Genomic DNA, 17,216 nt, shown 5'->3' on the forward strand with positions numbered 1-17,216 from the left:
ACCTTCTCAGGCTCTTACAGCCTTACCTGTATCATAACAAAGTGTATAAACCCCAATCCACCTTTAACATGGTCCTTCTCCCAAACCTTCAAACAGGACTTTCTGGCCCTGTCATAGTAAAGGGCTGCTTAGAATATTAGAGCCAATGTCACAAAGTTCCTCCTGAAGTATAAGTGAGTGAGAGAGTTCCCTCACTTTGCAGCACAACACGTCTCACAAGATTTCTACAAGCAATCAGAGTGAAATTTGTACTTTGTGTTGTCAGATGAACATATGAGACACTTTGACTCTTCAGTGCAGTGTGGAGCCTAACAAAGATCTGTTTTGTGTCCCAGCTGATCAGCAGGAGGAGAAGAGTCTGACGGAGCAGCAGAGGAACATTTTCAGCCATCTGGACTCAGCTGAGTCACTACAGAGGAAACAATGAGCTCAACACAGAAGGTGAGGAAAATATCACAGTTTCACCAAATAATCAGTCACGTCTAAAACTCTCATACTCTCAAACTGTTATATGACTGTTGCATACTATAATGTAGTATGTATTTTTAAATTATGTTTACAAACATTAAGAAGTCACAAGCAATTATTATTATTATTATTATTGTCGTCAGCTGAGCTCTGTAGCGTGGGTAATTATAATGAAGCTGTTCATCATAATTTGTTGATTGAAGCTGCTCTTCATATGTTTGGTCAGCAGATGTCAACAAAGAGGACTGTGTGAGGCAAAAGTACATTTACTCCATTTACGCTCTATATTAACAGTTACACACTATATAGAACAACTTTATAGGATTATATTCTTTCGCAGATGTTGGCAGCTGTCAGCAAATAGTTATCAGCTATTTTGAAACAAAAAAAGACACTTTTTATCCATAACAGTAAATGAACATCTAGATGCATTCTCAATCATCGAGGAAAGTAAAGTAAGAAAGAAAGTAAATCTCCAAAAGTTGATTCTGTTCATCTCTCGTACGTCGGAAACCAATGCAAAATACGGAGAGTGCCCTCAGTGACCAGAAGAGACAAGGATGCGACACGCAGGAAGTGGACAAGTGTGTAAAGAATTTGCCTGACAGACAACTCACCCAAACAGAGAAAAACATCCTTGCTAAAGGGTTGAATTTTGCTGTCACATTGAGACAAATCCCGCTAGTGGAGCTGATCACAGAAACAGCAATTCGTGACAACAATATTGCAGAAGTGCAAGCAGAGCAACTACAGAAGAAAGTTTCGGCCTGTCTCAGCAATGCAAAGCCCCCAGCATCCAACATCACCATGGAGGAGAGGAAGGCACTCACATCACTTAGTGATGACAACAACATTATCATCCTTCCGGCAGACAAGGGTAGGTGCACAGTATTGCTAAACCAGAAAGACTATCATGAGAAGATTTTGTCACTACTCAGTGATTTTTTTTTTTCTTTAAACGCTACGTCAAGATGAACAGAATCAACTTTTGGAAAACAGCAAATGAACTGTACAACTGAAAATGCAAATGCTATTTATGGTCTCTTCACAACAATGATAAGAAAAATAAACTGGGCCAAACTGGCATGTTTGTTAATACAGGGATACACGTGTTAATGTGATCTCTAGTCTCCCACTCAGAGACACAGGTCTCCAAGTGTCCAGCATTCAATCGGCTAACTGAGGACACTCATGTGAGAGAAAATCTGCTCACACAGATATTAGAGCCAAGTACTGTCAATAAGGCCTCTGCAATGTTCTGAAAACAGTTAACCTTGTCAGGCAGTGATGTCAAGCAGGTGAAAATGCAAGCTCCATGAACACACACTGATTTTAACAATAAGAAACCTCCGGCAGAACAAGGCTCAGGGAGGGATGGCCATCTGCTGCGACCGGTTGGGGTGAGAGAAGGAAACAGGATAAAGACATGCTGTGGAAGAGAGACAGAGATTAATAACAGATATGATTCAATGCAGCGAGGTCTATTAACACATAGTGAGTGAGAAAGGTGACTGGAAAGGAAAAAGTCAATGTATCATGGGAATCCCCGGCAGCCTAAACAGATAAAGATATTTGGGTAATACAGACATTTTAACCACATTCGCTCTCCCAACTAACGAGAGAGGAAGCGGTGACCATTTTGTCAAGTCTCGTTGCATACTGAAGTGTAACTTAGCAAATTTTTATTTAAAGAGATCACTGAAGCCCTGACGGGTTCCACGATGTAAGTGGAATGGTTTAGAATAATGGTTATTAGTGAGTACCATAGCTGAAGGACAGGCATAGAGTAATTTCACTCAGGATAAAAAGGAACTTCCAAAGCCAAATCTTTGCAAGGCCTCGAAAAGATAGTCCCATTCTACTCTATCAAAAGCCTTCTCCGCATCCATGGAAAGAAGGCATTCAAAAGCAGCTTGGCTGGGGAGTACATTATATTAAGTAGTCGACGAATACTAAAAAAGGTTCTGTTTTTAATAAAAACCAGTCTGATCTGAAGAGATTATGTTGGGTAAAACTTTTTCCAATCGGTTGGCCAAAACCTTCGCTAGTATTTTATAGTCTGAATTCAGGAGTGAAATTGGCCTGTAGGATCCACATTCCAAAGGGTTTTTATCTTTTTTGAGAAGTAATGTTATACAAGCCTATTATCCAAGTCTGCTATTTGCTTTTCCAAATCCTTTAGTTTGGAAGTAGGAGTACGTTTCTTATTAGCTGCAAACGATATAATCTGGCCGCGAAGATAGGCCTTAAGAGCCTCTCAGACCAACAAGATGGAAATATCTGGAGTTAAATTAAATTCCAAAAAGTAGGTAATTTGATTTGAAATAAATTTTATAAAGTTTTCATCACTTAACAAAAGAACGTTAAATCTCCACATCCATTTAGGAGACTCCATACCATGTATGTGTCGTGTCAATATTAAGGGCGCATGGCCAGATATTACAATAAGCTGATAATCACATGACTTAACAAGAGAGGTTAGTTTGTTATCAGTAAAAAAAATAGTGAATTCTACTGTAGGTTTGATGAGCGTTTGAAAAAAGGAATATTGTCTGTCTTGTCGGTGTGAAAAAAAAGGACTGTAAATAAGAAGCTGACTTTGTTGTGGAGTATCAAGTTCTTACAGACGATCTATCCATCCCAGGGTCCAAGCACAAATTAAAGTCACCACCCATAATAAGTAAATGGGTATTCAAATAAGGCAGGAGGCCAAGGACGCGTGAAAAAAAAAAATTGGGGTCATCACAGTTTGGGCCATATATATTTGCTAATGTAACACTAATATTAAAAATTGATCCGGTTACTATAACGTATCATCCATTTGAATCAGCCAGAGTCAAAGAAGGGGTAAAGGGAACCCTTTTATTTACCAATATTGCTACACCTCTTCCCTTTGCTGTAAAATGTGAGTGGAAGAGCTGCCCCACTCAACTACATTTTAAACGAGTATTATCTGACATTTTAAGATGGGTTTCTTGGATAAAGGCTATATCAGCACCCATATTTTTCAAGTGAGTGAGAACCTTCTTTCTTTTAATAGGATGGCTCAGGCCTTTAACATTCCAGGTCACTAAGTCAATCAAGGTAACCATTGAAAATATATCAAAGATTTTAGCTGGTTGCTCAGACAAGAAACATAAAACACTTGGTTCTTAACGTGAACAATCGAACACAGAAACCCTCCCAGAAACCCCCTGAACTCCCAGGTGACACTAGCTGTGAGAACAAACTGCACACCTACCCAATCTAACTGAAAAACTTCCATAACTATCCTACCTAAAGCTCCTTAAGCCCGTATAGTGTAAAGGTTGGAATAAGACCCACCAGGTGTACATCAAAATATGTGCAAATAATTGCACTGTCATGCCAAAAAATAATAAAGAAAAAGAAATGAAGACATACGTCTGAAAATCAACATAGGAAGCATGACAATGCCGTAACAGTCGTCCCAAGTAGTCCCGTGTTCCACGCGCCTCAAAACAGTTCAGTCTTCCGTGGAGTCTTGCACAAACCTTTCGGCCTCAGCCACAGAGCCAAATGTGAGGCGTACACCATCTGTTTTAACGATGCGTAGTCGCGCCGGGTATAGCAGTGACGGTTTCAGGCCCATCTTGTACAAGCTTGAAATCACCGACCTGTATTCTCTCCGCTGGCTCACCACCTCAGGGCTGTAGTCTTTGTAGGAATGGTTTATCCATATACTTCAGGTCGTTCGTCCTCTTAGCCTCTCGTATTAGCAGCTCCTTGTTTTGGTAGCGGTGAAAACAGACATTGACGGGCCGCAGTCTGCCTCCGGAGGCCGGTTTGGGGGCTGAAATACGGTGTGCACAATCCAGTTCGGGGGGAGAGGGGAAAATGTCTCTCCCAAAAACGTCTTGCAACAACTGTGAAAAAAACTTTGAGGGTTGTGGACCCTCAATCCCGTCCTCCAGGCAGATAAGGCGGGCATTACAGCGTATGTTTCTCGACTCATTGTCCAATAGCTTAGCCTTCAGCTTTTCATTAGCGACCCGTAGTGTCTCACAGGTATCCTCCACTTTAGCAAGGCGCTGGTCGAGCGTTTTGGCACTTTCCTCCAAAGATTCTAGGCGCTCACCATTGTTGTCCGATGCCTTCTGTAATCCGTCAAGCTTTTTATTCACGTCATCAAAAAAGCTGACTTTTAGCTCTGCCAGTAAAGCTGAACGGTGCTCCGCTAGCAGTGCTGATATGTTGGCTTTGCTAACATTCGCAGGAACGCTAGCAGCCGCACATTCGGTTGCTTTACTGGTATCGAACCCGATCCTTTTATCCCCATGACAAAACAGAGAAAACTGACTCGTAGTGTGTTAAAACATTTATCTTTCTTTATTTAATCATCTTCCGGAAGAGAGAGACCTCTGCACAGCTCAAACGCCAGTTGCAAGAGCTCTCTAACATTAGAATCATCAGCTGTAACTTATATGGTGTTATTTCAGTACTTTACACGTCACACAGGCTTGAACATTGTTTATATGGAGAGTTCCTCTTTTGTGTCTTGATTTATTAATATGCCTTGTGCACTAAAACTTCCTGTTTTTCAGTCTGACTGAGCACTTGTTTGTGAGTCAAAGGTGGCCTTGCTCTACAAGCCTTCACACAAAACAATATAATGAGCAGATACACATTAAAATATTTCTTTTATTCCTAACACTGTTCAACTTCGCAGGTTTAGGCGACATGACAGGCCATCAAATGTTCCGACGGCTTCACCAAATCACCAAGATATTTGCCTCAAAAGATAGGTTAGGTGGGCTCACTCAAATAACTAAAAGTTGTGGGAACTAAGGGAGAGAGTGACTACCCCATTCTTGTCCAAACCGGAAGTGATATATAAGTCACTTAGATCAGCGGTCCCCAACCCCCGGGCCTCGGACCGGTACCGGTCCATGAGTCGTTTGGTACCGGGCCACGAGAGTTGAGGCTCAGGTGTGAAATGTATGGTTTTCAGGGTTTTTATCGGTTTTCAGCGTTATTTTGTTATCGTTTTTATCGTTAACTCTGTTTTCCTGGGTCTTTTCACGTGTGTTTTGAATAAATCTTCTTTTTTCGGTACCGGTACTAGTTTTATTTTGTTGTATTTATCCGCGACACCTTAAAGGCCGGTCCGTGAAAATATTGTCGGGCATAAACCGGTCCGTGGCACAAAAAAGGTTGGGGACCGCTGACTTAGATAACTGAAAAATGTTATTGTTTGGCTTTTTTCAGTATTTTATTTGTTCCTGAGTAAATCGGTTTGGCTGAGATTAAAGTTATTATTTTTACACCACTGAACAAAGGCCAAACAGACAACTGATTACCAGAAGTGTGAGATGTTCGAGAATATACTCCGGTGTCCTGTTATATTTTAGATAGCAAGGAGTTTATTAAACTTCACTGAAACAATCTGCAGATTTCATTAAAATTTAATAAACTATCATCTTGTCTTTATTTTTAGTTAGCACATAAAAACCTCTGATGTTTAGCTGTTTCCCACTTTTTCTTTGGTCATTTTAGCCTTTTTGGCCAGGGTGAAGGGAGTATCTGCCATCAAACAAGAAGACAGCCGCATGTAACTACGACGGTGTTTGCTAGTTCACCTTACATGCATTAATTTAATAACGTGGTTAGCTTACTCAATGTAAATTAAAAATGAACAACATTAAGCTACTCAGAGAAGAACGGCTGCTGCTGCCATCATCATCCGTCATCATTTCTACTACACTGGCAGGGCTAGGGGCCAGGACTCTCCTCTTCGGGTTCTTGGGGGATGTTGCTAACTCCGGGTCCGATAACAGGCACCACACCCACAGTAGATGTGCACGGTGTAAGGTTTCGCAGCAAGCTATCAAATACGGTGCATTTCTCAGCTTTTAACAAAATGCTATACGTCGGTAGGTGTTTCATGAGATTTGAGGTGTTACCTCCTTTGCACAGTGTCACAGTATCAGCTTAAAGCACTTGTTGCAGGCTGCTGAGTTTGCATATTTTGCTGTGAAGTACAGCCAGACTTTTGACCGCTTCGCCTTGGGCATTTTTAATCTGTAGCTCTGCTCTAAAAGAACGTACACCTGGGCCTGCCTACTACGCTTGCAGAGGTAAAATTATTGGCTAGAATCCAAAGTGTATTACATCTCAGGGAAAAAAAAAACACCGAAAGAAAGCACCGAAATGTGCGCTGCTTTTCGGTCTGGTTACTACCGTTTATGTCCCAACCTGATTATTTAAGACCTTGTATGTGAGGAGCAGGATTTTGAATTCAATTCTGGATTTAACAGGAAGCCAATGAAGGGAAGCCAAAACAGGAGAAATATGTTCTCTCTTTCTAGTCCCTGTCAGTACTCTTGCTGCAGCATTTTGGATTAGCTGAAGGCTTTTCAGGGAGTTTTTAGGACATCCTGATAATAATGAATAGTCCAGCCTAGATGTAATAAATGCATGAAGTAGTTTGTCAGCATCACTCTGAGACAGAATATTTCTATCCATCCAGGTCTTTATGTCTTTAATACATTCCTGCAGTTTAACTAATTGGTGTGTGTTACCTGGCTTCATGGATAGATAGAGCTGCGTGTCATCTGTATAGCAGTGAAAATTTATGCCGTCTTCTAATGATGCTGCCTAGGGGAAGCATGTATAATGTAAATAGAATTGATCCTAGCACTGAACCCTGTGGAACACCATAATTGACCTTAGTGGGTGAAGAGGACTCTCCATTTACTTGAACAAATTGGAGTCTATTAGATAGATATGATACAAACCACTGCAGCGCAGTACCTGTAATACCTACAGCATGTTCTAATCGCTCTAATAGGATATTATGATCAACAGTATCAAACGCAGCACTAAGGTCTAGCAGGACAAGCACAGAGATGAGTCCACTGTCAGAGGCCATAAGAAGATCATTTGTAACCTTCACTAAAGCTGTTTCTGTGCTGTGATGAGCTCTGAAACCTGACTGAAACTCTTCAAATAAGCCATTCCTCTGCAGATGATCTGTTAGCTGTTTGACAACTACTCTTTCAAGGATTTTTGATATGAAAGGAAGGTTGGAGATTGGCCTATAATTAGCTAAGACAGCTGGGTCTAGAGATGGCTTTTTAAGTAAAGGTTTAACTACAGCCAGCTTGAAGGCCTGTGGTACATAGCCGATTATTAGAGATAGGTTGATCATATTTAAGATTGAAGAATTAATTAATGGCAGGACTTCTTTGAGCAGTTTTGTAGGAATGGGGTCTAAAAGACACGTTGATGGTTTGGAGGAAGTAATTATTGAAGTTAACTCAGAAAGATCAATTGGAGAAAAAGAGTCTAATTGAATATCAATGGTACTAAAAGTAGCTGTAGATGATATTACATCTGTGGGATGATTATTGGTAATTTTTTCTCTAATGATAAACATTTTCTTTGTGAAGAAGTTCATGAAGTCATTACTAGTTAACGTTAAAGGGACTGTTGGCTCAACAGTGCTCTGACTTTTTGTCAGCCTGGCTACAGTGCTGAAGAGAAACCTGGGGTTCTTATTTTCTTCAATCAATGACGAATAGTAAGATGTTCTGGCTTTGCGGAGGGCTTTCTTATAAAGCAGCAAACTATTTCTCCAGGCTAAATGATGATCCTCTAAATTTGTGACACGCCATTTCCTCTCCAGCTTACGAGTTATCTGCTTTAGGCTACGTGTTTGAGAATTATACCACGGAGTCAGGTACTTCTGATTTGAGGCCTTAGTTTTCCCAGGAGCTACAGTATCCAGAGTCGTACGTAGTGAGGAGGTAAAATTATTAACAAGATAATCGACCTCTGTTGGAGTAGCGTTCAGATAGCTGCTCTGCTCTATGTTGGTACAGGGCATTGAAGATGATAACAGTGGGTGGATTATATTCTTAAACTTAGTTACAGCACTTTCAGAAAGACATCTACTGTGATAAAGTCTACTCTCCACTGCTGTGTAATCAGTTATTGTAAATGTAAATGTTATCAGGAAATGATCAGACAGCAGAGGGTTTTCAGGAAACACTGTTAAATGTTCAGTTTCTATGCCATATGTTAAAACAAGATCTAGAGTGTGATTAAAGTGGTGGGTGGGTTCTTTTACATTTTGAGAGAAGCCAATTGAGTCTAATAACAGATTAAATGCCATGTTGAAGCTGTCATTTTTAGCATCTACATGGATGTTAAAATCACCCACAATAATTATTTTATCTGAGCTGAGCACTAAATCAGATAAAAAGTCTGAGAAATCAGAGAGAAACTCTGTGTAAGGCCCAGGTGGACAATAGATGATAACAAGTAAGACTGGTTTCTGAGTTTTACAGCTGGGGTGGACAAGGCTAAGCATCAGGCTTTCAAATGAATTAAAAGTTTGCCTGGGTCTTTGGTTGATTAAGACCAGTTTAAATGAGGTTTGAATTAATCTCTGCTACACTTGATGTAATCTAACTCTGACATGAGCACCACAGTCACTGTGCACCAGTCACACACTGTTCTTTACTTTAAATCCATCACAGTTCAGCAAACTAACCTGTTTATCCTGCACTAACCTGCAGAGGATCTTCATGCAATCTTTAAATACTCCAGTTAATATGTTTTAGATTGTTTTGCAGCATCTTTCAGTTTATGAAAAAACATAATGTCACATGTACAGACCCAATATCTGATTTCAACACATGAGGACTTACATGTAAGCTTTAATCTGCAGTTGATCAAATCCCACTGAGCAGTCCTTCCCTTTAAATCTAACCTCTCTTCTTCCTCTCCTGCCCTGTGTGTCTTATCTTTCTCCATCTCTGAGTGAAGTTAGCTCTTTCTTTTTTCTCCCTGTGATGTAGAGGAGCTGGACCTTTAGCCAGCAACACACTGTGAGACAAAACTGCACACAAACAGTTTGTGTGTTTGCTGATGTTTGTTGAGCTGATAGAAATGCTGCATTTGAAATTACCTGCCACTTAAAAAATATTACTCCATTTATGCTCGCTCGTCTTCTGCATGGATAGCTAGATGCTGAAGTATTGTTACTGCAACTTATGAGCACCTGCAGTCGTTCAGTTGCTGTGCAAAAACAAAAAGAAGAAAAACATTGGCCCACTTTAACTCCTGACTATGACTCACAGTTTTGCCTCTTTCATCTCTTTTTATATTTCACACCCTGGTGATACGTACATTAGTGATGGGATTTCCAGCTCTTTTTAGAGAGCCAGCTCTTTCGGCTCGGCTCACTAAAAAGAGCCGGCTCTTTCGGCTCCGAACCGGTTCAGGTTGTTTTGTTGCTTTAATTAATTTATTATTACAATAATATAAAATTATGCACAAAAGGAATTACTAATGTTAAAAAAAAAAGTGGTTTTATTTATATATGTTTATATATAAATATATACAGTGGTCCCTAGAGACACGTACAAACTCCAAAAAGCACGTACAAACTCTAAAACACATTTCTAGCATTAACTGAACTTCCAAAACAGAGCAACCTAGATCACTTAAATTACACAACTGAAAACATATGTGTATTGTTTGTGTATTTATACACAAGCACTCATATATATTCAAATAATTAAAAGAAAAAGTTCATTTACCTCTTACTACCACACGCCGGTCGTTGGTACTTGCTGGCTTGTGTAGCCTCTAGGTAACAAAAGCTCAACACTGCGCCTAGCATTCTGGAGCACTTCTGTTGTCTTTTGTACATGTTTTGGAATTTTTACGTGCTTCTGAGGCTACGTCCACACGTACACGGGTAGTTTTGAAAACAGAGATTTTCCGTTTTTGTTTAAAGAAAATAATCCCGTTCATATGTAAATGCAGAAATGAAGGAAAACGCTGCTAGGATCATGCCAAAGCAACAGGTGCCGATATATTCCTAAATGTGTAGAAACGTTGGCCAATCAGAAGTCTAGAAGCCTCGGTGGGAAATAGTAAACAAAGATGGAGCGTAGAAGCAGAACCGAGTCGTATGTGTGGAGGGACAGTAACTGTGTGTGTATATGTAAGCATTTAAACACTGCAGAGAGTACAATTAACAGACGAAAGGTGCAAACGCATAGAAAAATCTGCGTTTTCAAAAATACCCGGGTACGTGTGGACGTAGCCTGAGTTTTTATGTGTTTTGAAGTTTGTACGTGCTGCTTTGTCTCTAGGGGCCACCGTAAATATACTTTTATTTAGTCACTCCACATAAAATGTAATAAATAAATCATATAATACAAAAACCAACTAGTCACAGTTCAACTTTTAACTATTTAAATTTTCAGCTTTTTCCTTTTAAACAAATTTAAAATGAAACAACACAAAACACTACAAACCACAACACAATTAAATATAAATTGAAATATGAAAAAGAAGATGTATATTCTCTGTCATATGGGCCTGCATGAATAAACTTTCTGAATCCTTTATCATCTGCAACTGAAAATAGTTGTGGATGATTACTATACCTTTCTAATGTGATGTTGTTGTCCCTGGCTCTCTTTCTCTGTCTCTTCCGATCTGTTCCTGTGCTACTGCCAGTGTGACTACCGCCCCTCCCCCTCTTCCCTATATCGCAGCCAGACACCAGTGAGTGATAGAGACAACGTTTTCTACAGTCATTGGTTTGAACAGTCATGAATTGTTTTTAACAGCAGGTTGGATGTAATGTGTTAGAACTACCAGCAGCTGGGGATAACAGATCTTTAAGGTGTTTGGTGCCACACTCCACCTTCAGGTTTAAAACTAGTGTTAATGGAGGGAGTTTGAAGGTTCAGTTTGTTCCACGACTGCATTTCACTCACTGCCTCTGTTTGTATCTCTGTCACTGCAGGACCAACATGGAGCGAGAAGTCAGCGCTCTCAGGAGGCCGACAAACCTCACAGAAGAAAGAGAGAGAAAACATACACCTGTGACAAGTGTGGGAAGGATTTTACTGGGAAGACTTCACTAAAACTCCATCAGGTCATCCACACTGGAGAGAGACCGTTCAGCTGTGACTTGTGTGGAAAGACTTTTTCCTGGAAGGGTGCCTTAAAAACACACCAACTCATCCACAGTGGAGTTAAAGCGTACAGCTGTGATCAGTGTGGCAGAGCTTTTACTCGCAGTAGCAACCTACAGCGGCATCTAGTTACCCACTCTGGAATTAATGCATACAGCTGTGACATCTGTGAAAAAACTTTCAGCCGGATTGAGTGCAGAAATTTACACCTGCGCATTCACACCAGACATGATGTGTACTACTGTGATCAGTGTGGCAAACACTTTGCTAAACATACACACTTACAACGCCACATGTTTACCCACACTGAGGAGAGACCTTATAAATGTGACCTGTGTGAGAAGACTTTTAAAGCTCCACATTACCTGAGAGAACACCAACAGATCCACACCAGAAAGAGACTCTACAAGTGCAGTTACTGTGAGGTATGTATTTATATTGTTATCTTGTCATTTTAGCCTGACTGTTTGGAACAACTCTGCTCATTAAACTGTGTTAGCATGTTAGCAATTCTACTGCATGGAAAAGCAGCTCTGTGTGATTATTCAGATTTTCATGTCAGTTATGATCTTAGTATTACTGTAGTATTATGGTGGTAGTATTGTAGTTATTGCAGCCCAGTAAACTGAGTGTGTTAACTGAAACAGTAAAATGTAATTGGACGTCTGCAGAGATGCTCTTTATTTCAGGCGACGTTCAGGATAAAAATGTTGAAGGACTGACTTACACTGTCTTTGTGTCTTTGTTTAGAAGCAGAGCGACACAGATGAATCCAGTTCTCAACCCTGTCATCACTGTGGTGGTGGGAAAGACTTTCGTTGTGACCTTTGTGGAAAAACTTTCAGTCACCAATACACTCTAAAAGTACATCAACGTAAACACACTGGAGACAAACTGAAATACTGCAAAGAATGTGGGAGAAGCTTCACCACATCAAGTAGATTAAAACGCCATGAACTGATTCACAGTGGGGTTAAAAAGCACCTCTGTGATCAGTGTGGGTCATCCTTCATTACTGCAGGTCACCTTGAAAAACACAAACGAGTCCACACAGGAGAGAAACCATTTAAGTGCAGAGACAGTGACAAAAGCTTCTCACAATCAGGTAATTGTATTTTCCCTGAACGTGCACACATGGAAGGAAACTACAGCTGTGACCAGTGTGACAAGAGCTTCAGGAATCTCAGTTCATACTCTGAACACAAACGATCCCACGTTACTAATAAACTGTTTCACTGTTACCAATGTGCCCAAACATTCACGTCATTGTCTGCTCTGTGCAAACATCAGCGTGATCACTCAGGGCTGAAATCACTCCCATCACTGGATCACAGTGAATCTGAAGAGGCAGAAAAATCCTCTTGAGGTTTGAGGGTCAAAGTTAACGTCAATGCTGACATCACGATTACGTGATTAAAAAATTTTACACAATTAATCCGTTCTGGAGCGCAGAATGACTCAAAATCCCTGAAATGTCTCTGTCAATGCATTTTAGACAGTTTGTCCAAAGTTTGTGCATTCTGCGCTCCAGATGGGTTAAAAATTGTAATCGTGTCAATCTTGATGACAGCATTAACAGCATATATGTAAAAACTGAGTGTGAGGGCCCTCGGTGCACCTGCTTGCTGCTGTGCTGACGTCTCACACACAACCTGTTGAAAGGGGAGGGGGCGGGCTGCTTGATTATGATTCATATTGTCACTCCAAGCCTATTATGTATCAATAATTTTTCCTGGGTTGTGTGAAATCCCAGAAAAAAACGACACATCTGCTTACCTGGTATTGTCCTGAAACAAGATAACATTCATTAGTAGGGATTGAGAAAACTGCTGTTTACCTTTGTTAGCCACTTGGCTATGATAGTAAACAGTAGACAGACAGTAGAGACTGATGTGACTTATTGAATCTTTTGGACTGTGTTCAGCATAATATTAATGGGCCACTAATTGGAAGAGCTGTATTGTTGATTTGTCTGATATTTCAGTGTGTGATGAATTATAATGACTGTTTGTTATCCATTTGCAAATTCGTTATGTTTGTGCTTAAAGGCTCTTCACCATGGGATTTGCTTCACTTTGCTTTCTCGCTATATTCTGTGTGTAATTTCTTACTGTCCATATAATTCTGTGTATTAAACTCTGTTCCAAGAATATTACTCTTTTCCAGAGGATCTTTTCGAGTGCCTTGATTTTAACTGAATCTAAAAAAAAGCTGGATCTCCACAGAGATCCATGATGCCTTTGCGACCAAAGCAGACAGCGGTGTAAAGGCTGTCTCCAGCTATACTACACAATACTTCTATACGATTTGAGTAAGACAAAAGTTGTACAAACTCATTCATTTTTTAGAAGGGTTTTAAAAATGTCCAATGTTGAGGAGGTCCTGATGTGAAGGGGCAGTTTGTTCCATAATTTAGGAGCAGTCACAGCAAAGGCCCGGTGTCCTCTGTGTTTAATCTGGACTGTGGACAGCTAAGAGCATCTGATCCACAGACCTCAGTGATCTTGCAGGAATGTACCAATTTAAAAAATCAGAAAGGTATGAGGGTGCAAACCCATGCAACACCTTAAAAACAAATAAAATCTTAAAATTAATTCAAAAACTGACTGGGAGCCACTGTAAGGATGCCAGTATGGGACATATGTGGTCTCGGTTGCGTGTGCCCGTTAGTAACCGTGCTGCAGCGTTTTGGACCAGCTGCAGTCGGCTGACTGATGACAGACTAACACCAGAGTGAAGACTATTACAAAAGTCGAGGCGAGCTGAAATGTATTAGCTAATATATATTTGTGTGTTGCCACACCTTCATTTTCCCGAGACATTCTATTTTAAAAACACTCCTTTAGTTTTTTGTCATAAAATCTTTCATCAGTTGCATAAATTGTAACACTGCTCATGTCATGTCATCAGAGGAATACTGGATTGATGCCCTTAAGGTCACCAGTTATCCTGATCTTAGTGAGGTTTAATGTCTTTATTTATAGTCAGTATCTTTGTTCTGTATTAGCGTTATTGTTTTTGCAAATGACCTGTAATGTTGCTTGTCATCACTGTCAGTGCTGTATGTTTAATATCACTGTGGCTTCTGTGAATCTGTTCTGTTTTACTGTTTCTGAACTCTCACATATTCTGTTTACAGTCTTTGGTTAGAGAAGCGCTTTAAGCAGCTTGTCAGAGGAGAATGTACTTCCTGAACAACAATGACCCCTAGAGGCTGAAGACAGTAATGCATATATCATGTTTTTGATTTTTGGTTCTGTACGTATAACAGTAAATGTTTAGGATGCTGTGGGGATAAAAACAAGCACTTCAGTCAACCCACACTTGGACCCTGAAATGTGTGAAGATCTAAATATTTATCAAAGTCAGATTTATAATATGTGATGTATAACTGTGTGTTATAGGGGAAAAACCAAAACAAGTGTGAGTATGGAGAGAAATAACAGAGTAACAGAGATTAATGAAATATTACACAGACATAAAGAATCCCATTTTTAAAATCAGTCACTCCTGTTAAAAGATAAGATATTATAGAATACTTTTAAAAGGCTCTAAATGACATTTACCCTGCAATACCACACCATGGAAACTCCCATTGTAAATTAGTGCTATATATAAAAGGAAATACATACATGCATTAATAAAAAAAAAAAACTAATGACATTAATATAACCACTAAGAAAACCTATCTCATCTAATCAAACTCAGCCTGCACAGTAAAATTCACTCAAATTGATCAAAAACTGAACTGATGACTTCCTACTTAGAGATTTCTTTCAGTTCAGTGATGGTGGATTATAACCTCCATTCAAATCATTCAAAAAAGAGAAAAGAAAACTGTAGAACATGTTATATTACACTGTGAGAAGGTAACTGATCCAAAACCTCCGTAACATAAAAATGAAACTGGATCTTATTGATTTACTGCAAAAGGACTCAAGAAGTGAAAGTTATCAGGCCTTATTCCAGTTTTTCAAGGAGAGTAAATGGTTTGGCTCGAGTTGAGGGTCGATGTTCCAGTTTACACTCCACACCAGTTGATGGCGGTAATACACCATTTTGCTGTTTTCCAATCGCCAATAAACTCTATACAGAAGAAGAAGAAGAACGTAAGAATGTTCCACGAGAGGAGGTGTTTGCACAGAGAGCTGCTTTTTCATTCAGAGAATAAAGTAGTACCAACGTTTGGATCGATATTTGCATCGATCTGCCCACCCTTGTCTCCTGGATCGTAGCTGAGATCAGCGTGAACCACGTGGGTCTCTGCTCCCTGATCTGTTTCCTGTGTTTGGAAAGAGTTCCAGCTTCATCACGGAGTTTCTCTCGGTTTGTGGGCTCATCTAAAGGTAAGCACCGAGCTAACTTTACTGTGAGTTCAGTTCATGTTGAGTTTAGCTCCTGAATGAGGTCTTCTGCTGCTCTCCTCGGTGTCTGTTCACAGTTTATTGTCAACACGTTGAGAGAAGAGTGAGAGAGTGTTTGGAGAAAAACACCAACTAATCATTAGCTCAGCACGCTGGGAGAAGTTGGAGCGGAAAAGTCTTTTCATTGTCCCTGCAGCTGTTTTTCTGCCTGCACCAAACCTCTACAGCCTCATTTCTATTTGAAGTGATAACAGGAAATGGATGAGAGCATTATTTTAAAATATTATTACTCAAGTAAAAGTGAAAAGTAGAATAGAATAGAATAATAGAATAATCCTTTAATTGTCCCACAAGGGGAAATTTGGTTGTATCAGCAGCAAAAACACACATATACAAACAGAACAGGACACAGAACAGAAGCACAATTTTTACATATTTACATCATGGACAATAGTTATCAGAGCAGAGTACAGTACAGTTGTTTAAATTAGCGTACACATAGTGTGCAAACATAGCAGGACACTGAAAGATGTTTAAATAGTTAAGAATATTTAGAATAATTAGAAAAGTACAGATTGTTTATTGTACCTGTGTATTAAAAAGTAGACATGTAACTTCCAATAAGTTAGTGTCTATATAAGCTGAGAAAAGCAATGTGCAGTTATAACAGTAGAATTGTTACAGCACTGATGTAAACATGATACATTTCACTGTGTGTTATACTTGTATAACTATGCATGTGACAAATAAAGAACCTTGAACCTTGAACCTATGTTTGTTGGGAGCAGTTCTGATTGTACAGTCTGACAGCTGCGGGGAGGAAGGACCTGCGGAAACGCTCCTTCATGCATCTAGGATGCAGCAGTCTGTCACTGAAGCAGCTCTGCAGTTCAGCAACATTTCCATGCATGGGGTGGGAGACTCTGTCCATCAGAGATGTTATTTTGGCCAGAGTCCTTCTGTCTCCCACCACCTGCACTGGGTCCAGGGTGCATCCCAGAACAGAGCTGGCCTTCCTGATGAGTTTATCCAACCTCTTCCTCTCAGCTGCCGATAAACTGCTGCTCCAACATACCACACTGTAAAAAATGACAGATGCCACCACAGAGTCATAGAAGGTCTTTAAAAGCGCTCCCTGTACTCCAAAGTACAGGGTCTTCAAAAAAGTTACTCAAGCAAGAGTAAAAAAGTACTTGGCGAAAAGACTACTCAAGTAGCGAGTAACTGTTTGAAATGTCCGATTTATTTTAAAATAAATGCTATCAGACAAAGAAAAATAAATAAATATACAAATTTTACTATTTTCAAAAGGATTATATGTAAAAACATCAACAAAATAAGGCACAACAATTCTAATTTCCAGATTTCATTTTTTCACAAGATAAAGCTTTTTTCACCAATACCTACAGTAAATAATATAAAT

The 17,216-nt window shown here is 39.8% G+C and overlaps 1 protein-coding gene across 2 annotated transcripts; it reads left to right on the top strand.

Moving 5' to 3' along the window:
- Nucleotides 1–422: 422 nt before the first annotated feature.
- Nucleotides 423–13,580, top strand: LOC112847884 (zinc finger protein 271-like). Of its 2 annotated transcripts, none has more exons than XM_025910489.1 (3): nt 423–441; nt 11,258–11,854; nt 12,180–13,580. In XM_025910489.1, exons 1-3 carry the CDS (start codon nt 424–426, stop codon nt 12,792–12,794), a joined length of 1,230 nt encoding a protein of 409 aa, XP_025766274.1. In that variant the 5' UTR covers nt 423; the 3' UTR covers nt 12,795–13,580. The 2 variants fall into 2 exon arrangements, with proteins under 2 accessions (XP_025766274.1, XP_025766275.1); XM_025910490.1 differs by having other exon boundaries at nt 12,183–13,580.
- The last annotated feature ends 3,636 nt before the right edge of the window (nt 13,581–17,216 follow it).

Source organism: Oreochromis niloticus, linkage group LG9 (assembly GCF_001858045.2).
Source record: "Oreochromis niloticus isolate F11D_XX linkage group LG9, O_niloticus_UMD_NMBU, whole genome shotgun sequence".
In the NCBI taxonomy this organism is placed as follows: Eukaryota; Metazoa; Chordata; class Actinopteri; order Cichliformes; family Cichlidae; genus Oreochromis; species Oreochromis niloticus.

Excerpts from the sequence above, each read along its gene's own strand:
- LOC112847884 (XM_025910489.1), top strand. Across the intron at positions 11,855-12,179 it reads ACAAGTGCAGTTACTGTGAG|AAGCAGAGCGACACAGATGA; the intron begins GTATGTATTTAT and ends GTCTTTGTTTAG.